Source organism: Sinohyriopsis cumingii, chromosome 12, assembly GCF_028554795.1.
Source record: "Sinohyriopsis cumingii isolate HCF-2022 chromosome 12, ASM2855479v2, whole genome shotgun sequence".
Lineage (NCBI taxonomy): Eukaryota > Metazoa > Mollusca > Bivalvia > Unionida > Unionidae > Sinohyriopsis > Sinohyriopsis cumingii.
In genome coordinates, this window is record NC_142972.1 from 33,166,503 (window position 1) to 33,192,943 (window position 26,441).

At 41.7% G+C, this 26,441-nt stretch overlaps 1 protein-coding gene across 2 annotated transcripts; it reads left to right on the top strand.

Annotated features, from left to right (window-relative positions):
* The first annotated feature begins 267 nt into the window (after positions 1 to 267).
* LOC149786218 (protein fem-1 homolog B-like) lies at positions 268 to 26,441 on the top strand. Of its 2 annotated transcripts, none has more exons than XM_089976594.1 (2): positions 268 to 385; positions 23,573 to 26,441. In XM_089976594.1, the coding sequence occupies exon 2, from the start codon at positions 23,613 to 23,615 to the stop codon at positions 25,473 to 25,475; it is 1,863 nt and encodes a 620-aa protein (XP_089832720.1). In that variant the 5' UTR covers positions 268 to 385; positions 23,573 to 23,612; the 3' UTR covers positions 25,476 to 26,441. The 2 variants fall into 2 exon arrangements, with proteins under 2 accessions (XP_089832720.1, XP_089832721.1); XM_089976595.1 differs by having other exon boundaries at positions 379 to 513.

Below are 26,441 nucleotides of genomic sequence, written 5' to 3' on the forward strand. Positions count from 1 at the left end.
TGTTCACAACTGGCAGTGTGAATAGTATTGTGGCCATTAGATTAATCTTTTGCCACATATATACCAACGTTCTTCTCAGAAAAACACGTAATGAGAATTTGCAATAATTTTAAGAAAGACTATTCACGATCAATATAGGCTAAGAAAGAAAGAATGAATGCGTCCATCAATGGATAGAAGTAGGAAGTATTTGGCAAATCGTGTATCTCCTATATATAGGTACAAATCCATGAGGTGCCCGAGTACAGTGACAATCAACATTGAAGTGTAATATTTGACCAGGAAGTTGTTTACGCAGTAGATCAACCTAACGGCTAACGCATATTTTTTATTGTGTCTTCTATATCTTTTGAGTCATTCATGGTGTTTAACATTGCATAGAGAGGTCAGTATAACAACTTAAGATTGCTGGATGATCATTGTAGCTTAATAGTGTGCCAGAAACCCGTACATACCGAGCACGCGCTGCGAACAGCGCACACTAAGCTCTGTCGTCGCATTATGCATTGACAGGTCAGTCCAAAGGAGTTCGTTTGAAATAATTCTTTTTACTATCAGTGTAGACCCGGAGGTGGGGGGGGGGGATTATTTGACGCTAAATCTGGGTATATGCTGCTTTCAATTGGTTATAGATTATATATGAGCATATCTCACTCGACCAAACAGGGACTTTACACATTATATGTTCTTGTGAGTGTAAGTTTCTATATATAGATAATATCCCCATTAGACTTAGTATATGTACAAGCTTTTAATAGCATTTTATAGTTATCTATTCCACTGGCTACCTAGGAGTGGTTTAGGTTCATAATTCGTAACGTGAGTCTCCCCAGATTGAATTATTTCCATAGTATATATATGTCGGTTTGTAAATGTATGTGTGTATGCGTATATGATCGCGAATACCCCATCATGTCATGAAGGGCTATTAAAAGTATATCCCTCCCCAAGACGATTATTTTGGAACCTCCCACTAGGCCATGTGCAAATGGCTACCGCAAGACAGTCGGACAAGAATTTTTCTTGTGGGAATGTTTAAGGACAGGACAATATCAGCACATATTGCCGTAAACTCTAAGCATTAGCGCATATTATATTCATGTTTATTCCAGACATTCATTCACAGACTTTGAGGAAGATTTATCATGTTGCATTTTGTGTGACGTGGTAAAATGTGTCGACCGGCAAAATTACAAGGCCGGCATGTGCTTCGGTTTATATGCCCGTTTCCAAAGTAGCACCGTATTGAATGAGTCAATTTATTTTATTATATCATTGTTTGTTTTATACACGGAAATATATAATAATTGGAGCCTTCTAATACATCCACCATGAGCTAAAATGAATATGTATACTTTTTATGAGCATACGTCGTTCCCATTTATATCTGCAAAGATAAATAATTTGATATATTAAATGCGTGAAGTATTCTATCTCATCCATTAAATAATGTTAATTTGGCTTCTAATTTCATATTGAGGCGTTATAAAAAATGTTATCATCACAGCTTCGTATTTATTTCATCACATTTACCTCATGACTACTTTTATCGTTGGTCGTCAGTATTTTCAGCACTTTAATTATTTCGCTCGTCTTCTCTGAAATATGAAACCCATACATAACTTTTGTTTTGAATTTTTCATTTTAACGGACACTTCGTTCGATTTGGCCTTTGTGCAGATTGGTAATATACGCTGTTCTTTGTTCTCTATTGATCAACGCTTTGCTTTGTCGTGCACGGAACATCGTTGAAGTGTATCGTCAAAGTGTGTGTTTTGCGAGTATAGGGAAAACGATGTTTTTATTACCTTATTATTCAAAGTTTTATAATAAACTCCTTTTCTATTTGACTTAGGCATAATTAGCAACAAAACTGGTTAATGCATTGTTTAATGAACACTTAAAGTACTTAAATTCAGTAAAATTTACCAAACGACGTCATTTTAGAATGGACAAGATTCAAGATTCAAACATGGAGCAATAATAGTCTTTGTGAAGTCATTAAGTTGTTGATTTTTAGTTATCGATAATTATTTCGAATCCAGGGTTTGGCGCTGCGAAAATTGGTTTTCCTTCAACGCCTACTAGTTGTGTTTTTTAACTTTGTTCTCAAATGAGACAACGTTTAGAATTAAACCATAGTAAGCTGAACGAAGTTCTGCACAATGTATAAATGGTATTTAAGGCCCAACGATTTTGTTGCTCACTAGCTCCAAAATAAAGACTCAGTCGGAAGCAGTTTCTGGTTTGTATTCTGCAGCACAACTTCTCAAAGTGTACGTACAGTAAGCGGTAGCATGCAAAGAACGTGATATTGGTAATATATATTATAATACTCTAGAAGTTCGTGGCGAAAAAAGAGCAAAGTCTGGAATTATTTCTTTATTATGTCAATCAAAAATATTTCCTCTAGTGGGCTTAAAAGTTTTATCCTGTCACCACAGGAACTACCGCATATGACACAGTTGTGATCCGTGATAGATCAAATATTGCTTCCTGCGTTTGCGCTTGTTGTGTAGCTAGTTCAGCTTTTGTTTATCATGTTGCTGCACTCCAACCTGGAGCTTGTGGTAGCAGATGACTCTGCTGCCAGTGACTCCCATTCGTTGATGCCGATATTGCGCTTGCAGACATCTTTAAAATCGTGTTTTGGCCGTCCTGCTGGTCTATTGGCATTGCTATTAGTTATGTTCTATTTGGATGTATCCATCTTAAGTTGTGCGAACGTTTCTGGGCATGGAGGTCAGCGTCGGTGACACTGTCCTTCAATTTATCAAGGATGCATCGGAGATGTAAGCTGCAGAGCTTCTTCTCTTGGATACTATAGGTAGACCATGTTTAGTTGCCATAAAGCATGATATTAAAGTCTCAGAAGATCATCACTTTAGCCTTGATGACAAGTTTACTGTTGTCCCAGGCGCGTTCTGTGAGTATGCCGAAGGTGGTGTCCGCCTTTATGATGCTTATATTGATTTTTTCTTCAAGCGACAGACTGTCTATGACTGTAGATCCTAGGTAACAGAACTTACTAATTACCTCAAGGAAAATGTTATCGAGAGTAGTTGTTGGCTATGCAACGCCTTGTCCAATAACAAATGTCTTTTTGTTGCTGGTGGTGAAGGACAAGATATAGAATGCATCAAAGGGACAGCCCATAAAGTTCTACAGATGGCATGGGCAACTTGAGCTGCATCGTCTGCGATAGGACGGTTTCTGATCAGAATGTGCCGTATTTAGGTCACGGTTTTCAGCCTGGCAAGATTGTATAATATTCCTTTGGATCTCACGTGCAGATAGATGCCTTCTATTTCTCCTTCGAATGCATATGCCAACTGTACAGAGATGAACATTCCGAGGAGTGTTAGTTAAAGGTTATGGACCTGCTTCACTCCACACTTAATCTCGAAGCTGTTAGGCATGGAGACGTCTAACTATACAGCCCCGGGCATGTTATCGTGAAGGGAATGGATCAATCTAATGAGCCTTTAAGGGCAACCGATCTTACCAATCATCTTGAAGAGTCCTGCGTTGTTGATCGTATAGAATACCGTGGTAGAGTCGACCAAGGCAGTGACGAGTAGTGTTATATGCTCTCTGTAATTCTCTTGCAATTGGCATAGGGAAGAAATTATATAAACCATTGGTCTGCCTGCGCTGAAGTAAGACAGTACCCGAGGAAGTACTCCTTCTGCGAGACTGCTCAAAGGGACCATTGTAAAGGCCTTCCCTGTAATGCTGATGAGCGATTTCCCGCCTTAGGTGTTGCAGTCTCTGTTATCGTCTGTATTGTTATACATCTTGTTTCATAGAACTGCTTCTTCCTTCCAGCAGGTAGGAGGGCAGCAGGCTGGTCGTTCTACACTTGAGCAAGCCGACTGAAATTGCATCCTTTCAGAGCTGCTTTCGTCTTGCCAAGAAATAATGGCTTGGATAAGCTTGAGCACTGCTGGTGCATCGTCGAGCTCCTCCATGACAGGAAACATTACGTAAAGCGCTAGCGGGAGCATGCACTATGTAAACGAGGGCATCTCGATGTAGTCTACCCAGAGACACGTACTGCTCCAGTCGTTTATCACCTCTTCACCATCTAATGCCTCCAAGGGCCACCTTTGGAGATAGTGAATGATAGAGATACCATCATACATGGCGCGGGTGTTTTCTCTGATTCGGTTAGTATATCCTCACACAGATAGGACAAATGCTGATTTAAGCAGTGTCTTATTTTCATCTGCGTCACACACATTGCTGACATTCAGAAGTGTTTTCGGTGTTGGATTTAGATTGTGCTCTAGGTAGGCTGCCTCTCTCACTGTTACGATTTCGTCAGAGTCTTAGGTTTCAACCATGCTTTTACCTAATATGCGATGGGTGACTCGTATATAACTGACCACAGAGCGCTCCAGACTTCTTCAGCGTGTCCTTATAATTCTTATTTGATTACAAGCTACTCAATGATGTCTAAGTGCTGCAGATCTTTCGCACCGTCTTTCATTCTGCATGTGGTGATGCATGGTATGGTTTTATTTTTGGATCCATTTCGTTTTCGGTATTGCACTTTGACTCTGCTGCTGACATGTGAGTGGTCGATGTCACAACCATCATTATTAAAGATGCTGTTGTAGAGTAGACTGACTAGGTGATATTACATGATATTAATCAACTCTTGTTGATGCCAATGACATATCCTGAGTATCGCCATCCCAGTTTGTGCCAATATTCGCACTGAAATAATGTGTTGGTTATACGAAGCTGCTTCTGGGCCTATAGTTCTAGTTATCTCATGTCATTCTCGTTAACCATACTAACACAATGGCTTCCGATACGTGAGCCCCATGACATGTGGTCTGATATTACTCTTACATAGAAATCAATGAAATCAAAACAGCTTCTTGAGCGTGATACGCAGTTGAGGATGTGATAGAAAGCGTCATTGAAGTGGTATTTGCCGTCATGAATTGCGTATAAAGTTGGAGCATAGGCAGTAATGACTGCAACGAAGCATTCAATTGAAGACATGCCATAGGCATCTGAATTTTCTCCATCAATGCAATGCTTGCAGCCAAACACACACCCTACTCCTGATGTTCGTCAGAACTATTTCTATGCCAGTTGAAAGTGTAATTGGCTTCACGTACTAATCCTAAGACACCAGGTCTTTCTTCCTGGATAGCTGCGATGTTTATATTCATCTCACAAAGTTAGTTATGAATCAACGCTGTCATGCGAATGATATATATATATATATATATATATATATATATATATATATATATATATATATATATATATATATATATATAGTTCGAAAAAACGTCGGATCTACGCAGATTGTCATAAATAATAATTCCTTATAAAGACTGGACTTTGATAAACAAAGTGCATGCATTCATTATTTGTTTCTACGGCTATAGTTGTGATAATTGTGGTGTATTGGGCATCCATAATTAAAGATGCTGTCGAATATTACTGGGATTCTAATACTTCTTGTTGAAAGACAGCTTCTAAAAATCAAAATTCGTGTTAGACAACTTTATTCAAATGTATAACTTGTACATTGCTTTCGTATGCATTACCTATTAAGAATGTTTTAAGCAGTTACAATTTCGGTCAATCTATCAACATATCCACCAAGATATAAGTAGTAAATGGGGATAGATTAGCGACAATGGGAATTAGCATTACAGAGACCCCTGGGTCAGATTAGCGACAATGGAAATTTAACATGGCGAAAAATCGTGGGTCAGATTAGCGACTAGGGAAATTAACATGGGAATAAATCGTGGGTCACTCTAGCGACAAGGGGAATTTAACATGGAACTATAGTGTGGATCTGTCTAGCGACAAGGGGAAATTAACATGGGGAATAGAGTTTGGGCTTTTGGGATTTTTTTTTTTAAAAATTTAAATTTAAATTTAAATTTAAATTTAAAAGAAGGGTAGGCAATGGAAAGGCTATCTCTTTTCGAGAAATATGGCTGGCCCTGAAAAGGGCCTTTGGGTTTATGTTAATGTATTCATTAACATAAAAAGTACCGCATTGGTCTTCTTCTTGTCCTTAGGCTACGTCTCACTGTTGGTCCGTAAATCAGCACTCTTTTCAGGCATCCTTGTCTTTCAACGTAGATCCTACGTATCCACAGGCTGGTGTTTGTCCTGTGGACAACGGTCCACTTGGATCGGACATACATGAGCATGTCCGTCCGGAACATCATGGAAGACACAAGCGTAGAAGATTGCACATCGGTCCACATCTTGAAGCGACGAGAACAAGTGAATCAATGCACTGAACTGCGCTTATTTATAGGTAGATGCAGGATTGAAACGGATTGAGTTCATTCACCAATCCAAACACGCGTTACAAAATTCAGTCAGCCCGCATCCAATCCGAAGAGAGTAGTCTGTGACGTCAGTTGGTCTATATAGATTCGCTAGCGCTTGTGTGCAGTCAATCTATGCGACAGTGATTCAACATGACGGAAACTCAGAAAACGATCCATTGGGGTGCACCAGCAGGGGAGACTGCCCAAGGGAACCCGGACTTACTTTCAGAAGAGGTACATTGGGATTTTGTGGATTTTCTTACCTCGCAAGAATTTGTTCCGGAACCTTCGTTACCTTCTTCATTACCGCAAGTGGAGAATTTTAGACAGAGACAGAAAGAAGAATTGGAGAAATTTATGCAACGACAAAAGGAAGCGGAACAAGCTTTTCTCCTACAGCAACAGCAACAGCAACAAGAAGAGGTAAGAAAAAAACAACAGCAACAACAGCAAGAAGAAGTAGCAGCAAAGAAACAAGAGGGTGAAAATCAAACGTCTACGGTACTGTTGGACATTTTAGCGGAGTTAAGAAGTCTGAAACAAATGTATCAGACTTCTTTATCACGACCGAAGAGAATACGACCTTCCCGAGCTAAACACGCCAACCCTGTGACTAATCCTGTCGTACCACCCTTAGTGATTTCAACCCAATCATCAGAAGTAGGCCTTGGCCGTGGCAAAGGCTTAAGGCAGTTAAAGTTGATTGGTTAAACTCACCCCTACACCAAAATAAAAAGGCCCTTTTCAGGGCCACAAACATTTCTCGAAAAGAAATACAATTTCAATTTGCCAATAACTCAAAAATAAACCCCACCCATTTTACCCTTATAGTACGTGTCTGTGTATGAGTGCGTGAGTGTAGCTTCTTATTTTAAAATCAAAACTCAAAGACACTTACCTTATATCATTCATGTATTCTTTTATCCATTTTTCACAATCCAATTCACAATTCACAACAGAACACTTTAATTAAAAGTTCATTGACTTCTTCTTTCTCCTTGTTTAGTCTCTCTGTTTTTTGAATTTCTTCACCGTTTTTTCCTTATTTTCTTCCCTTCTTCTTTTCTTCTCCTGTTTCTTTGCTTCTTTTAAATAGAATTGTCTTCTTTCTTCCTCTTCTTCCTCTGAAGAATCCCTCTCTTCTTCCGAAGCATCCCTCTCTTCTGAAGAAGAATCCTTCTTTTCTTCTGACTCCTCTTGTTTCTTTTTTGGGCAATCTGGAGACCAATGTCCTTTTTCTTTACAATAATAACAGGTATCTTGACTTTTGTCTTTTTTAGCCCCTGTTTTTTTTCTTTTTTGACGGTCTGGACACTCTGAAGACCAATGCCCTTTCTTCTGACAGATATAGCAAGTATCTTGACTTTTATCTTGAAAGGAAGGAGAGTAGTCCGTCGGCTGGTCTGAAGAGAATTTTCTAATGACCCCTCGCAAAGCTCTGACGAAACGTTCCATCTGGGTAGTCTCTTCCATCGTTGTGCTCGGCTTGAGAGTGAAATGAATAGTGAAAGGACAAGACACACACCCTTTTTATATACGCTGGTTTGCCATGACTATAAATTAGTCTATGGTGTTTGAACTTGAGTCATTTGACGTTTTGCACTCAAGATGAAACGATCCTATTCATTTGAGAAGAAAGAAGAAGAAAGTAAGAGGCAGAAACGTGATCTATCGCCTCGTACCAGGGCTGTAATCTTGGCACAAATTCATGCCAGTGATTTTGAAGAGGACATGAGTGAACCAGAATTTGAAACCTCTAAACCAAGTTCACCACCCTTAGTCAATCCTGAAAAATACTATTCCATTCGAGAGACGGAAAAGCGCTCCTCTAGAAAATTTAGAACCACGGCTTACACCTACACGGTGAGGTTTAAAGATTTCAAGGCCGACGTACCCTTGGAGAAAGCAGAAGGGTTTATCACCGAGATGTGGGATTCTTTGCTCACCGCACTCAAGCGACAATGTCAAGCCAAAGAAGACGATCGCTTGACACTATCCATAGATCACGACGGTTTGAAATCCCCTGTTTGGATCGAGTTTAGCAGACCCGCAGAACTAACCCCTTCCAAAGTCATGGACAAGATTCAACACGTACAACAATCTAATGACCAGTTTGACATCACCGATGGTAAAGCCACACTGAAAATGGCCCACGTCTCTCCTCCTCAAGGAACTGGATGCAAAAAGATGTTATTGGTGGACGACCTTCGCAACACCAAAAAGAGTCTCGTCCGAATTAACAACCCTCAAGACCAGATGTGTTTAGCCCGTGCCATCGTGGTGGGACGAACCTATGCCAACAAGAACGACACGGTAGAATGGAAAAGAACCTGGAAAACTATTCAACGATGCGATCGAGCCAAACAACGAAACGAAGCAGAACTCCTGTTACAACAAGCCGGACTGTCCAAAGACACACCCTGTGGCATTCCTGAGATGCAAAAATTGCAAGATGCCCTAGCTCCACGCTACACCTTGAAAGTGCACCCTCAAGAAATGCGTGGAACTCTGTTGTTTCGAGGCCAAGATTTTAAGGACGGAAAATACATTCATGTCTATCATCACGATGACCATTTCGATACCATTACCAGTATCAGTGGATTCCTGGGATACGGTTATTATTGTGAGAAATGTGATTATGGTTATAACAATCGAGAGCAACACAAGCATTGTGGAATGAAATGCCCAGGATGTTTGGCCTCTCCACCCTGTCTGAGCGAAGGACCAGTGCCTTGTTCGACTTGTTTGCGCACGTTTGTCAGTCCTACCTGTTACCAACAACATCTGAAGACGCAAGGTTCACAGCAGAAATGTGCTTGTCAACTCTTGAGATTGTGCCCTACGTGTAGACAAGGCATACGTACCAATAGTACCAAGGCACACGTATGTTCAGGAAAAAAAAATGTCACATTTGTCATCACATCGTGGACTTGGAACACCAATGCTACGTGCAAAAATACCAACCCCCACCAGAGAAAGAGGACGGTCACAAGAAGAAAGGCAATTTCATCTTTTTCGATTTCGAATGCATGCAAGAGACTGGCATTCACATTCCTAATTTCTGCGTGGCTCATCGAGCGTGCGAGAAGTGCATTCAAGAACCTATCTTCAGTCATTGCCCTCACTGCAGCAAGATTCCTGGAGGACGTGAAAAAATCTTTCGGGGACCGAACACGTTAGCCGATTTTGCCCAATGGGTCTTAGACCCCATCGACAAGACGTGGAGCCAAGAGGACATCGAACGTTACGGAGATTGTCATCGTCATGCCACGGTGATGGCTCACAATTTCTCCGGATACGATGGACAGTTTCTTTGAGATACTATACGGAACAAGGCACCGAACGTCCTAAAGTGACTTTGAACGGAGCCAAAATCATTTTCATGCAAGTGGGACAAGTACAGTTTAAAGATTCGATGAGTTATTTGGCCATGCCTTTGAGCCGAATGCCTAAAACGTTTGGAATGACAGAAATGGCTAAAGGGTACTTTCCACACTTTTTCAATACGGAAGCCAATCAACATGCCGTTCTACCCCATTTGCCTGAGGCTCACTATTACGATCCCGACAACATGCGTACCGAACAACGAGAAGCTTTCTACGCTTGGTACCAGGCTCACGCCTCGGACCCTTTCGACTTTCAGGAAGAAATGCTAAAGTATTGTCGTTCCGACGTGGACATTTTACGACGTTGCTGTGGAAAATTTCGAGAACTGTTCATGGAACACGGAGGGGTCGATCCTTTGAAAGAAGCTTGCACCATTGCCAAAGCGTGTTCCTTAGTGTACCGCCAACGATTCATGCCTGAAAACACCGTGGCTGTCATCAGTCCTCAAACGACCCACTATGTCAAGCGTCAATACTCGGTCAAAGCCCTACGTTGGTTACATTACTTGTGCGACAAGGAAGACAAATGGATTCAGCATGCCCGCAACGGAGGAGGCGAAAAGACCATCGGAACGTATTCGGTAGATGGCTGGGACTTAGAAAACCCCAAGATCGTGTACGAGTTTAACGGTTGCTTATTTCACGGATGTCCCGTCTGTTACCCTGACCGTGACACTAAAAATCAGTTTTTGCAACGAACCATGGAAGACTTGTACCAGGACACTTGTCAGCGACGCCTAAAGTTAGAACAGCAAGGATACCAAGTGGTGGAAATGTGGAAATACGAGTACGATCACCGTTTGAAAACCGATCCCGAGTTTAAACGCCTCGTGGAAAGTTACCAGTTCATGGACCCGCTGAACCCGAGGGATAGTTTGTACGGAGGAAGGACCAATGCCACCTGTTTGCTGTACCAAGCCGACGAAGAGAAAGGAGAAGAAATCAGATACTTGGACGTGTGTTCGCTGTATCCCTACGTGTGCAAATATTGTCGCTTTCCTGTAGGGCACCCGCAATTGTTCACGGAACACATCGACCTGGAAAACATTCGACAATACGAAGGCTTGATCAAGTGTAAAGTTTTGCCTCCAACGAACCTATACCATCCCGTCTTACCTCACCATTGTCAAGGCAAACTGATGTTTCCATTGTGCCGTACTTGTGCCGAAACGTGCAACCAGGACCAAGCTTGCCATCACAGCCAGGAAGAACGTGCCTTGACGGGAACCTGGGTCAGCGTGGAATTGTTCAAAGCTCTGGACATGGGATACCAACTGTTAGAAGTGTACGAAATTTTCCACTTTCCCAAGACACAACAGTACCACAAGGGTGACCCTACTTAGAAAGGCATTTTCGCCGACTACGTGGATGCCTTTTTGAAACTGAAACAAGAAGCCAGCGGCTATCCTTCCTGGTGTCACACTCCCGAAGACCAAATACAATTCAAAGAGAAATACTACCAACAAGAAGGCATCTCTTTAGACCACATCGAAAAAAACGAAGGCAGGCGATCGTTTGCCAAAGTGATGTTAAATTGCTTGTGGGGTAAAATGGCACAACGACCGTGTTTACCCAAGACGGAATATTTGACAGAACCTTCCCGCTACTTCCAGATGATTCACGACAAAACCAAATACATGAAACACGTGGACGTCGTTCGTGAGGATTTGATCTTGGTCAATTACGAAGAAGATCTGGACTTTGTACAAGACGACCCTTTTGGAAATGTCATCATTGCGGCTTACGTGACAGCTCATGCTCGCTTAAAATTGTACGAAGCTTTAGAACTGTTAGAAGAACGCGTCCTGTACTTTGACACGGACAGTTGCATTTACATCCATCACCCGATTGAACAGCACCCTGACATCGAAGGAGACCGTTTAGGAGCCTGGACAGACGAGCATCCCGACGACAAGATTCTAAGTTTCGTCAGTGGTGGTCCCAAAAATTACGGCTACGAATACCGGGACAAACAAGGAGAAGTGCACACGACGTGCAAAGTGAAAGGACTGACTCTGAATCATCGTACCAGTCGAGTGGTCAACTTTGGGGTATTGAAAGAAGCCTTGCAATCGGGAGAGGATGGAAACTTTAAAGTGACCACTTATCAACCGAACAAGATTGTACGTTTATCCACTCACCACATCGTCAGTCGGCCCCTAGAAAAAGTCTATCAAATCGTGTACCAGAAGCGAGTGAGACTTCCCAATCACTTTACGTTGCCGTACGGTCACGTCGGTATTGGTCTGTATATAAAAAGGAACCCTAGGCAAGATCGATAGTTCATTGTTCATTGAAGTAACTTACCATGTCGTTGACGAAGAAGAAACCAGATTGGTTAGGAGTCAAATGTTGGACATCACCGAGACCAGGGTTTTGAAGCTTGGACACAAGAGGTGGCTCAGTATGCACGAGAGTTATTCAAGGAAAAAAGTTACTTTTCAACCCGTGTTAGTGACGGTGCCAGAAGAACCCGTCACCCAGGACAGGACTGTCGTGGACAGGCCTGAAAGACCCTTTCGGGAGGACACTTGTGTGACCTTACCCCCTACTATAGAACTGGTTAGAACTTTACCCAAAACATGTGGTTGTTGTACAGACACTTGTTTTTTATTCCACGTTCATGGTTATCATGTGCCTTTTATTCTTGTACTTAAGCCTTTGGCTTTTATGTATTTTTGTCTTTCGTATTCATGTTTGAAAAAAAAAACATTCAATTAACGTGTTCTGAAAAAAAGTATATAAACTCTTGTCTTGTTTGTTTTTCGTGTCACAAGTGACATTCCTCACACCATGGCTACCTCTACTGTCTCTGCTCCCTCTTCCTCTACTGTCAAAGTCATCGACGAACACTTAGATCGTGCCAGTTGGGAGGCTTTGTATCTTCGCCATCCCTTTAACATGCTCATTGCTGGACCTAGCGGTTCTGGCAAAACCGAATTCGTCAAACGTTTGATCGAACATAAACATCATTTGATCGATCGACCACCTCAACGGATCGTGTGGTGTTACAAAGAGTGGCAATCGGCGTACAGCCTCTTGCGAGAAAGTCAAGGCGATTCCATCGTGTTTGTGGAAGGCATTCCTAAAGAAGACGACGGCATCGTCTCTGACTCCCGTCAAACCCATTTGGTCATTTTCGACGACATGTTAGGAGAAGACGAAGAAGAAATTAAACTGTGGTTCACGCGCAAAGGGCATCACCGTAATGCCAGTGTCGTTTACATCACCCAAAATTTGTTTCAACAAAGTAAAGCCCATCGCACCATCAGTCTCAATGCGCATTACGTGGTCTTGTTTAAAAGCCCTCGAGATAAATCGCAAGTGCAAGTCTTAGGCAAACAGTTAGGAACGCCTTGGCTGACTCAGGCGTACGACGATGCCACTCAAACGCCACACGCCTATTTACTCGTCGATTTGAAACCTACGACTCCCGAGGATTTGCGATTTCGTACCCACTTGTTTCACCACTGGTGCCAAGACGGAGGGCCTGTCCTGTACACGTCTCCGTCCTCGACTTCATTTCACTCCCCATAAAAAAATCTATAAAAACCTCAGACCCTTTTTCGTCTGTCTCACACAGTGCGAACATGACGTCCCTTCAGTCGCATCTTCCCGTCAAATTGATTCGTGCCTTGTATGGCATCAGTCGAGAAAAAGATCCACAAACACGAGCTCGTGTCTTAGAAGCTAGTCTCAAAGAAGTCTTACGATGGTTCACGGTGACGGCACGTCAATTACTCCAAGGAATTATTCAGATTCCTCATCAAACCAAACGCTTTTTCGATCGAAACAAAGTCGCTTTGGTCCAACTGGCCGATCCCCGCATCGACACTCAAACCAAAAAACAAATCATTTTGAAACCTGGAGGGAGCGGTACTCTAGGAGGGGTCATCATTCGCTCACTCTTAAGATGGGATCCTAATGCCTCCAAAGTTATCCCCAAGACAAAAGTCCAACGAAGCCCCAAGAAGAAAAAGACCAGGTCCCCAAGGAGAACTTCTCCAGTGGCAGGACCCTCCTCTGACCAGACACCACCACCACCCCGGAAAAAGAAAAGAAGCCCCCAGAAAAAGAAACAGAGAAAAAGTCCCCAGAAAAAGAAAAGTCCACAGAAGAAAACTAGTCGCAAGAGAGGCACTTCGGCCAGGACGCAACCTTACACTCGCAAACCACGATCTGCCACGGCAGTGACTGCGTCTCCGGCATCCTCACGTTTGTCCACTTCTCCGTTGATGACACCAGGAACTGAAGAGTACTTGGAGACGTTGATCACACCAAGAACTTCTCCGTTGATGACCCCCAAAAGAACTTCCCCAGTGGCAGGACCCTCCAATTTAGTGGCAGTGGCTGCTGCTCACAAAGTACCTTCTCCCAAAATCAAAGTTCAAGAAAGATCGGGCATGTTACAAAGTTTACTGGATTTGTCCAAGCAAGAACTGGCTCGATTTAGTCCATTGCGTACCCCTGCACGACGTGTCATGCCTGTCCTCAAACTGATACGACGTAAAGACAATCAGTGGCGACGCGTTCCAGTATAAAAAAGGCCTGTGACCAAGTCGGGTATCAGTGTTTTTTTGGTGCTCCTTAAGACTCAAAGATGTCACCCTCCAGAAAACCCCAAGGAAAGAAAAGGAAAGGACTGCCACCACGTTTAGCCAAACATGGGGACATGTTATCTGTCCTGTCCAAAGCTTCTCCATCCCTATGAAAAAACTCATTCAAACAGCCTCCAAAGAGGTCATCGATACCGTGTGCGAATGTTGTTTGAACGTTTTGAAAGGCACGATCCCTTTGTCCAAACACCAGAAACAATGCTTAGGCAAACATCGTCACGTTCTTCGCCAAATGGTTCAAAAGAAAATTCCCATTCGTCAAAAAAAGAAGATGTTAGTGCAACGTGGAGGTATTTTACCTCTCTTGTTAGGCCCCATACTGAAAGGAGTCTTGGGAACCATGTTGGGAGGACTGGTGGGAGCAAGATAAAAAGGCCTCGGAAGTTCCAAGATCTCAGAATCGACCCATGACAACCCCATGGAAGGACGAAAACTAGCTTTAGTGCCTTACAAACGATGGATGGAATACCATCGGTGGCAAGAACAACACACCCCGCATTTACCTCCCAATCCCAATTTGAGCGAGATGTCCCAGTTACAACACGAAATGCAGTCCTTGATGGATCGCCAAGATTTGTCCGAAACAGAAAAATCGCAAAAGTACGGTCAACTCTTGCAACGACTGCAACTCTTTCACCAGAAAGCTTTAGACGAAACAGCTCTACCCACTCTGAAAGATTTTAAGACCTTGATGAAAAGTCCAGCACCATCACCAGTACCAGTACCAGTACCAGTACCACCAGTACCCGTGACCAAGACAGAAAAAGGAGAAGAAGAGGAAGGGTTTCAAACTCCACCAGAAAAAGTACGCAAGTTAACAACACCACCTACCTCCAGAATTCGATGGATTAAAAAGATGATGGCCACCCCTTCTTCATCACAAGAGAAAAAGAAAGTGAAGACAGAAGTGAAGACAGAAGTGAAACAAGAACCGATATCCCCCGCTCAGACATCCTTCTCCTCTTCGACACCTATTGCCGGTCGCACACGCAAAGCATTGCAATCCAAGAAAATACCCCAAGAGAAAAAGAGTAGCATCCTCCAAGAGTGGGTGTCTTATTAACACACCAACCAACACAAAAAATGGAAAAAGTCTTAGCCAGCATTTACTACGATCCCTCGCATCCTGCAGGTTACGCAGGAGTTCAAAAATTGTATCGTGCTGCCAAAACGCGACTGAAAAGTCTCCGTTTACCTCAAGTGCAACGATGGTTACAAGAACAAGCTACCTACACTTTACACAAACCCATTCGACGCAAGTTTGCCAGAAGTCGCACCCGAGTGGAAGGCATCGATCATCAATGGCAAGCCGATTTAGCCGATGTCTCTCATTTGGCCAGCTACAATCGTGGCTACAAATATTTGTTTTGTGTCATCGACGTCTTTTCCAAATTTGCCTGGGTCGTGCCCTTGACTTCCAAATCGAGCAGCGAGTTAGTGCGAGCCCTGGAACGGGTGTTGAAACAAAGCGGTCGTCACCCTCTTCGATGGCAAACGGACAAAGGCACCGAATTTCTGAACCAAGCTTTCCAAAAAGAATTAAAGAAACGTGACATTCATTTTTTTACCACCGAGAATCCCGAAACCAAAGCCAGCATCGTGGAACGTTTTCAACGCACTTTGAAAGAACGCATGTGGAAATATTTTACGCATCACCACACTCTGAAGTACATCGACATCTTACCGCACCTGGTGCAAGCGTACAACCAATCTTACTATCGAAGCATCGGACGTGCCCCGCAAGACGTGACTCCCAACAACGAAGTGTTGGTGTTTGAGCGTCTGTTTGGTACGTCCCCGACGAGGGCTGTCCCCGAGAAAAGTGGAATGTTGGCCGTAGGAGATTGGGTGCGCATTGGCAAAACCAAACGCACTTTCGACAAAGGTTACTTACCTAACTGGACGACCGAATTGTTTCGCGTCACTGGACGAGTGCATGGCCGTCATCCTGCCGTCTATAAATTGGAAGACATGAACGGAGAAGTGCTCAAAGGAACGTTTTATTTGCCCGAGTTACAACGTGTGACCAAAAAAGAAGACGACGTGTACGACATCGAAAGCATTCTCGAAAGCAGAACCCGTAAAGTGGGCAAACGACGTGTCAAAGAAGTCAAAGTACGTTGGAAAGGATATCCACCCAGTTTCGATTCTTGGATCGACGCTTCGCAAGTCATCGAGTATAAAAAGAAGTGACCATCATGCCCTTTCACACAGCAGACGCAGCTACGTCGACCACTCCTCCTTCACCTAGTTCTTCTGTGCAAGATTTACAAAAGCAACCCTTGTGGGTGTGGTGTGGAGAACGTGTGCCTAAAACGCAAATCGTCTTTTTCTGCCAAATCTTCGTGGTGTATTGTGTCATCGGGGCAGCCATTGCCAATTTGAGTTTGCAACAAGGAGACAAACAATTGTGGACCATTTTATTGAGCAGTTGCATCGGTTACCTGCTTCCTAATCCCTCCCTGAAATTCTCCTCGAACGGGAACCCCGGGAACCTTGTGTCCAGTGCCAGTGCCAGTCACCACTTCAACCACAATCAGAACCCCATTTTAGACGGAGACACGCCTCTGACGTCCAGTAATATCCCCTCGGACAGCCACAGAACTCTGGAATTATGAGTCACCAAAACCAATTTTACTTAACCTTACCCAGTGACAGTTCCATGGAGGTGTTTCCCCACAACACGTTGTGCTGTTACACGGCCAAATTACCTCAGGCCATCCCCTTAGATCACGAAGCCCATTGGGAAGTGGCTTTGGTAGAAATGATTCACCCTACACAAATCCAAAACATCACCGAAAAGCAAAACACTTTTGAGGTCGAAATCATCAACCAACAATTACAAGAAGCCATGAATGACATCGGGTTTTCAGGGGACACAAGACCATCCAACAATACACCCTTCAATATCTACACCTTGAAAATTCCTTCAGGGTTTTATTTTAGCGGCCAACATTTGGTGGACACCATTGCTTCCAGGTTCGAGTTAGCTTTTGGCAAAGGCCTGAACAGAATCAAAAAAAGTGTCACCCTGGAGTACCATAAAGTGGCTCGTCGCTTACTGATGAAATTTCAGGATAGCCAAACGTTGTCCATCAGTTTTAATCGTGACTTGTTTGATATTTTAGGTGGAGACACAAAAATGGCTCCAAATTTTAAACCAAAGATCAACAGCAATACGGAATTTTACAAGTTTTTTCGATTCCCTGTAGAACTGAACCAAGGACTGAATTTGATGTTTGTGTACTCCGATGTGGTGGAGTACAACGTGGTGGGACACACCTCCGTACCGTTACTGCGTGTCATTCCTTTCAAAGTGGATAGTACCACGATCAGTGACCAGGAAGGTGGAAACACCTATCAGGTCCACCGGGAATTTGTCCATCCTCACTATTTGCCTGTCAGCAAGTCGTATTTGGACACGATCAACATTGCTATAAAAGGAGATCTGGGACAAAATATTCCATTCACCAAAGGAAAAGTCACGGTGAAACTCCATTTTCGAAAACGGTTCTCTCACGACTCGTAAGTCATGTATCCAGTGTACCGAGGGGTTGCTCGACAGCGAGGACACGGCTTAGGAGATATGTTAAAATCGGCCTTTCGTTCGGTGGCTCCAGTATTGAAACCGATGGTGACACGCGGATTGCACGCCTTGAAAGATGCGGCACTGACGCAAGGCAAAGAATTTCTCCAAAATGTCATCATCGACAAACAAAACCCTAAAGAAGCCTTCATGAGGGCAGGCAAAAATGTCTTGCTGCAAACGGGCAAAGACCTTTTGGGCCGACGAGACACACCTATAAATGCCCTGCACGCTACCCAGTCAGGCATTCAGCAAGGACAAGGCAGAAAGAGACGACGAAGAAAACACCCTTTCACCAGACTTCAAGCTAGAAAGGCCAAGAAAAGAAGAACCGTTCGAGACTTAGACGTTTTCGATTATTGAGAAAGAACAAAAAAAATGATGCACCGAGAGTCTTGCGCTTGTTCCAAGTCGGAACTGGATCTGTTTGCCATGCCCCCCACCATGATGACCATGCAAGAATCCCAGTGGGTGGAATTTCATCCCGTCTCCTCATTGGCCGATTCCGCTCCCATCGAGTTTGAAATCAAAGGACAGCCCGAAGATTACATCGATCTGAATAGCAGTTACTTGTACCTGAAAGTCAAAATTCTAGATAAGACTGGAGGTCCTATAGACGATGAAGCAGTAGCTCCCGTCAAGAATTTCATGCATTCCTTGTTCAGTGGAGTGGACTTGTACTTGAATAACAAACTGGTTAGTAGCAGCATGGATACTTACCCTTATCGTGCCTACCTGGAAAATCTCTTGACGTACGGAATAGATGCCAAGAACACTCATCTCAATGCCTGTGTGCTATGGGAAGCTGACGAACCTACCAAGTTTGAAAATTTGGAAACTGATGAAAAGAAAGACAACAATGACGGATTTGTAGAACGAAGAAAGAGAATCACGGGAGTCAACACAAGTTTAGAACTGATGGATCGTTTGCATTTGGACATGTGGTTGCAAGAAAAGTATTTGCTGAACGGGGTGGATATCCGTCTGAGACTGAATCGTAGCAGTGCCGCTTTCCATTTGATGGCTGATAGTGACGGTTACAAAACCAAAATCCTATAAGCCAGACTCTACGTACGCCGTGTGGAAGTGTTACCTAAAGTGGGAAACGACATCAGTCAGACGTTGAGCAGAACGACCGCCAAGTATCCCATACGACGCGTGGAAGTGAAAACCTTCACCATTCCCAAGGGACAGCGATCCATGATCGAAGATCATCTGTTCCAAGGACAGTTACCCAAACGTTTGATCGTTGGTATCGTCGAGAATACAGCCTTCAACGGAGCTGCCGAAAAAAATCCTTTCTACTTTCAACACTTTGGCGTGTCCAAGATCAAAGTCAGTCGCGATGGCAAGACCTTGTGTACCCGACCTTTCGAACCTGACTTTGCCAAGAAGAATTACTTGAGATCGTACTTGTCCCTGTACGAAGCCACCGGACAGTTAGGAACCAACACCAGTCACGGCATTACGTACGAGGATTATGCAGGAGGCTATGCTTTGTGGGCTTTTGATTTCACTCCAGACCAAGGCAGCGACGAGGGACATTTCCACCCTACAAAATCCGGCCAGATTCGTGTGGAAATTCAGTTTAAAGACCGAAACCCTGATGAAACGGTGAACGTCATCCTGTATGCAGAATTCGATAATACGATAGAAATCAACAGTTTGAGAGAAGTCATCCTAGATTATTAGAAACCATGGAAGACTGTTGTCCCTCTTTACCTAGTGGAGAAACTTTAAAGATGGAATGTGAGGAGACTGTGGAAAAATTGTTGTGTTTTGAAAAAAATTGTTTGATGTTATCATGTTGGATTGTTGTTAAAAATGTTAGAGTTGTTGTTTAGTGTTAAGTGATTTTTGAATAAAAAATGTTGTGTTTTGAAAAAAAATGCCTTTGTCTTTTGTTTAGCTATAAGAATGTTGGATTGATGCTCTTTCATTTCTTACTATCCCTCTCATGACACTCACTGAACGTTGCGACTCGAAAAACCGTGTGGGGGATGTTTTCCTTCACGTCCGCGCTTTGACTTTAAGAACCGGTTTGTTTCCAGTCTAACCATCCATTGTCGACTTATCCTCCTAAGAAGATGTGTTCCAAACTAGCTAAGCTCAACGAAGCCTACGTGAATTTGCATAGGGTCAGACACAGTCTGATACCGAAGCCAGAAGAAATAGAGAATGTGAGAATGTTAAAAATCACTGAAGACCTGATAGAAGAGCTTTTCAGAGAAGAAATGAACAGGGAGAAAGAAGAATGGACAGAGAAGTACAGACTTCAGAGACAGCAGCAACAGCAGCAACAACAACAGCAGCAGCAACAAGAACCTGAAGCTGACAGAGGCTTTGTCGATTGTCGTATCGACACCAAAGAGTTCTTCTTCTCTTTCCGAAGAAGCAGACCTATCGCCAGAAAGTCTATCCTCAGAGGACTTCGCATTCTTAGAAACTAAAAAAGAATGCCATAGCAAAACAAAAAAAACCAGCCCTTTTCAGGGCTACCCAATACTCTAGAAAAGAAATAACGATCGATTTGGCAATGTGTGTAGGTAGAGTAGTGTGAAAATAAACATTAACTCTTTTTAAAAAAATGTGAGGGTATGTGTTTGTGAGTTTGTGTGTTTGTAAGTGATCAAGTAAGTTGGTGTGGATAGTAGATTAAAATGATGTCTTTATTTGGTGTTTGAGGTGTATATTTGGAGTTAGATTGGATTGCTTTGTGGATAGTCTATTGAAGTGATTTATAAAAAATTTTAAAATAGTGATGGGTAGCATAAAAAAGTGAGTGAGTGTTTCTTTTAGGTCCGCACGTTGTTGTTTTTTTTTTTTTGGTCATGATCTAGGTAAGATCAATTTTATGTTTTTAGGGGGATGTTTTCCTTCACGTACGCGCTTTGACTATAAATTGAAACTCGTTCGGCAGTCTAGCTACCCTTGTTGATTGATCAACACAAGAATGAATAGTAGCAGAATAAGCAAACTTCTTGAACTCCAGATACATCTGGAATATGTCAGGCGCCTGGTAAATGAACTGGCTGCGGAGGCTATAATAGAAGAAGAAAGAATAAAGAAGGAAGAGGAGGAGAGAAGACAGAGGGAAGAGGAGGAAAAGAAAAGAGAAGAGAGGATGTCGTTCAATATTCCCGAGACAGAGGATTGGGGTGCTGAAGCGAATCATCCTCCCTCTTCGCTCCCCAGAAGAAAGGTGAAAGGAGACTGGGGAAGAAGATGCGTGTGTGGCGCCAGGCCAGGAAGGTGCAATCATTAGATAGTTGCATCTGGAGTTCAAAAAAAAAAACAGCCCTTTTCAGGGCTACCCAATAATCTAGAAAAGAAATAACTATCGATTTGCCAATGTGTGTGTAGGTAGAGTAGTGTGAAAATAAACACTAACTCTTTTTTAAGATAGTGTGAGGGTATGTGTTTGTGTGTTTCTGCTTGTAAGAGCTAAGGTATGTTTGTGTAAATAGTAGATTATGGGTTACTTTATTGTTTCTTAGCGTATGTGAAGAGTATAGTTAGGGTTTTGTAAGCGCTCACGTACGATTGTGTGGATAGTAGATTATGGATTTTGTTTATTGTTTCTTAGCGTATGTGGAGAGTATAGTTTGGGTTTTGTAAGCGCTCACGTAAGATTGTGTGGATAGTAGATTATGGATTTGTTTATTGTTTCTTAGCGTATGTGTTTGTGTGTTTCTGTTTGTGTGTTTGTGTTTGTACCCGCTCACGTACGATTGTGTGAATATTAGATTATGGATTTGTTTATTGTTCTTAGCGTATGTGGAGAGTATAGTTTGGGTTTTGTAACCGCTCACGTACGATTGTGTGGATAGGAGATTATGGATTTGTTTATTGTTTCTTAGCGTATGTGTTTGTGTGTTTGTGTTTGTGTGTTTGTGTTTGTACCCGCTCACGTACGATTGTGTGAATAGTAGATTATGGATTTGTTTATTGTTTCTTAGCGTATGTGGAGAGTATAGTTTGGGTTTTGTAAGCGCTCACGTAAGATTGTGTGGATAGTAGATTATGGATTTTGTTTATTGTTTCTTAGCGTATGTGGAGAGTATAGTTTGGGTTTTGTAAGCGCTCACGTAAGATTGTGTGGATAGTAGATTATGGATTTTGTTTATTGTTTCTTAGCGTATGTGGAGAGTATAGTTTGGGTTTTTATTATATGAAATGAGAAAGTATAGTTTGGGTTTTATTATATGAAATGAAAAAGTAGGGGGATGTTTTCCTTCACGTCCGCGCGTTGTTTGGTCATGATCTAGGTAAGATCAATTTTACGTTTTAGGGGGATGTTTTCCTTCACGTACGCGCTTTAAGTATAAGAACCCACATTATTCGTCGTTCAAACCATTCTGCAAAGAATAAAAAAAGAAGATGGCTTCTAACCAAATGGACAAAATACAAACATTACAAGACGTTTTAGACAACTTAGGAATGATGGAGCAGATGTTAATAAGACTGGTTGAAGACCATTATTCCTATAGTCCCCATCGTGTAAAGATGGAAATTAATAACTTAAAAAAGGTAAAGGACAAGATTAGTGGTGTCATGAAAGAGATAAAGGAGGAGAAGGAGGATGAAGAGGAAAGAATAAGAATAAGCAAATGGAACGAAAAGATTGAAAAAGAAGAAGAAAATGAGAAGAGGAAGAAAGAAGAGGAGGAAGAGAAGAAGAAGAAAGAAGAGCAGGAAAAAAAGAAAGAGAAGAAGAGAAAGAGTGTTGGAGATAAAATAAGAACTTGGTGGAGAAAAAGAAGAAATTAGAAGCAGAAGAAGAAGAAAACCCAAAGGCCCTTTTCAGGGCCAGCCATATTTCTCGAAAAGAGATAGCCTTTCAATTGCCTACCCTTTTTTTAAATTTAAATTTAAATTTAAATTTAAATTTTAAAAAAAATCCCATATTCAATTCCCCTTGTCCCTAGACAAACCCAAACTCTATTCCCATGTTAATTTCCCCTTGTCGCTAGACAGACCCACACTATAGTTCCATGTTAAATTCCCTTTGTCGCTAGAGTGACCCACGATTTATTCCCATGTTAATTTCCCTTGTCGCTAATCTGACCCACGATTTTTCGCCATGTTAAATTTTCATTGTCGCTAATCTGACCCAGGGGTCTCTGTAATGCTAATTCCCATTGTCGCTAATCTATCCCCATTTACTACTGATATAGTATGCTAAAATATTTGGTTTTGCTCTCAAGTTGGGACAAGTATGAGTTTGTGATATTTGAATCAATGAACCGGTCTTGGTCCAATCAATTAAATGAGCAGTTTTCATTTTTTCCGACAATTCAGAAGGAGTGCTGAAAGACGAATTCCTATGATAAACATGAATCTACATTTGGATAACACGTCCCATCTTTAACTGAACTAGCACAAACACAGCTTTTGATGATGGGATATGTACATTATAATTGACAAATTAATTCCAGCTTTGTAAGTTTGCTTGTTATCAAAACCGTTTGAAACAAAGAATCCACCCAGACATTCCGTAGTCGAATCATGCCATCTAGCGTTAGACGAGATTGATAAGGAGCTGAATTAGGTCAATCTGCCCTTGTTATTTGCTTTAAAAAAAATTATATATCGGATTTCTTTATTTCATTCCTTAAAATGCAGACTTTGCGGTGATGCTTACGTTTGTCCACCTATTTGCAGACGGGAAGTGGGCGAATGGAATAACAGCAAGACGTTTAATATGGAAGAGTTAAGAAAGAACCTCTATGTCGCTGCAAGAGATGGAAGAACATGGGAAATGAGTTCACTCCTCTCTAACTGGTCAAACAGTACGACTATAGGTGAAGTTCTGAACCACCACAGCTCAGAAAGCGGGAACACAGTTTCACCTCTGTTGGCAGCTGTCATAAATGGACACGAGGACATTATTCGTTTGCTTTTGAGTATACCTGATGTCAATATTGGGCTAGGTGGTGATATATGGTTAGAGAAACAACTTGCTAAAAACGTAAGTCCCTTATGGTGTGCAGTTGCATTTGATCGCTTTTCCATAGTGCAATTGTTAGTTGAGCATGGTGCAGATATCGAAGGTGCAACAGAATCGAAATCCACTCCACTGCGACCCGCATGTTACGAAGGAAATTTAAAAATCATTAGGTATCTAGTGGGTCGAGGGGCCAACGTCAATTCTAGCAATTGCTGGGGAAATACGTGTCTGATGATTGCGGTATACAATGGACATGTTGAGACTGTAAAATATTTACTTGAAAATGGGGCTGACATAGATAGTCGAGACAACTTTGGGAGGACAGCGTTTCACGATGCTGCTCAAATGGGTCGTGTAGATATTTTGGAAGTATTGATGGCATCAGGAACGACAGCGAAAGACGTGGAAGATAACCTTTCCTTTACACCGATAATGAAAGCTGCCGAACATGCACAAAGCGAGGTGGTTGAATTCTTGATATCTGAAAATATATATTCCAGAGATGAAATCATTCTAGCATTAGAGCTTTTGGGATCAAGATTGTCAATTCCTGACAAAAATGATCTACAATCGGCTATAAAATATTACAGAAAAGCGATGGATCTAAGATACAACGACGGGAAAGATACAATTTCGAAAATAGATATTGGTCCTATAGCCGCTTATGAAAATCATCGAGAATGCAAGACAAAAGATGATCTGGATCTCATAAAAGGAGATGAATTTTTACTTCACATGGAAGCACTTACAATACGTGAGAGGATATTGGGACCTACCCATGAGGAGTTTGTTGACCAGCTTTCATACATGGCAGCCTCGTACGCAGACAAAATGAGGCACAATGTTTCTCTTAGCCTCCTTAAGCACGTGGCGTCAGCAAATCAAATTGAAAACAAATGTGTAGACAAAACACTAGAATTTCTATTAGAACTTACAACAGACATGTTCAAAAATGGTTCTTCATTGGCCTTCGGTGATGTTGTTGATTCACTTCAACTATTAGCATATGAATTGAAGAAAAACAAAGTAAGAGAAGACAACAACGAGATAATTGAACGAAATATAAATACCTGCCTTTACTGCATTGGTGTATGCTTACAAATCGTGAAGGATGATCAGGGTGCTAGATCTTTGAAGGCCCTCTTGAAGGAAATCGTACATCTGGACCCCAGATTGAAAGATGGTTCATCTCTATTGCATGTTGCAGTCTCTAGCACAGATTCCGAAGATTCCCTTTTTGAGGCTGGAGTAGTCACATTTCCCAACGCTTCTTTGTGTACCGTTCTTATTCAGTGTGGAGCTGATGTCAATTGTATGGACGCTAACAAAAATACACCTTTACACAAAATTTGTTATCTCAACCACTCACGCGTTGATGTCCATACGCAAAGGGACATTGTAAAGACTTTGCTTAAATCAGGAATTCATATAGATGTGACAAATATCAACGGTTTAACAGCGATTGAGATCGCCCAATCATGCATATCAAAAGCTATGTTAATGAATAGGATACCATCTTTGCAATGCATCTCGTCAAAGGTTATAATCTTGAACCGGATCCCGTACAAACGCGCAGTTCCGACAGCTCTTCACAAAATAATTGAACTACATTATTGACCTGGTGCTTCTCATTTCATTATATGCTGTGGGGTATGAATAAATTGTATCTTGTGGCTGACCTTATCCAGAATCTAGTTCATGTTGTTGCAGACTAGATATATTGTTTTTTCTTTGGTAAACAAATAAGACATAGCTAATATTTTTTGTATAAGAGTGTGTGTTACATATTGGTATCATTATTGAGTTTACCATGTTTTTTGTTATGTACATTTAATTAGCTTTGTTTGTTATTTGTTATTTCAATATATATCATTGATAATGTATGATTGTATGTTGAACTTGACCTTGTCCAAAATCAAGTTAATTTTCTTCCTGACTTGAAGACTTGATTTTAGTTTTATAGTAAATATATCTATTTCAAACTGAGTCTGGAACTTTGGAAATCCCCTATCAATTGCTGCGTCTACCTGTTGTTTACTATACATTTTGTGTTCTAATTTTAGCAATAAATATCTATTTATAATGAATATTTTATTTCGTAAACATTACGAAATTTCTAGAAGGTTATCTTCCATTAGGTCATGATTTTAATTTTGAAAAGATTAATTGTGACATGAGCTCAGGAAGAAGACACTCGTTACTGGAAAAATTACTCATTCGTGTTTTAAGATCTAGCAGAATCAATTTGTATTATTGTTGTGTCCAGAAAGGCATTTGGGCTATAGTTTATTTCTTCAAATTATTCAGGTTATTTTTCTATGGAAAGACAGAGTGCTCATAAAAATATTTTCTTGGACAGAAACATTCACTGGGACTTATAGTAAATTCAAACCATGAATTATATTATTGTGATTAAACAGACTGTTGGTGCAAAACCACGATACATGCAACAAGAGACACACCAATACTTTCAGTGCTGGATTTAATTTGAATTTGAATTTCCACTAAAGTTTTATTAATAAATTAAAATTAAAATAAATGAAAACTTGTATTATTAGATCTTGAATAAATTATTCTAGGATA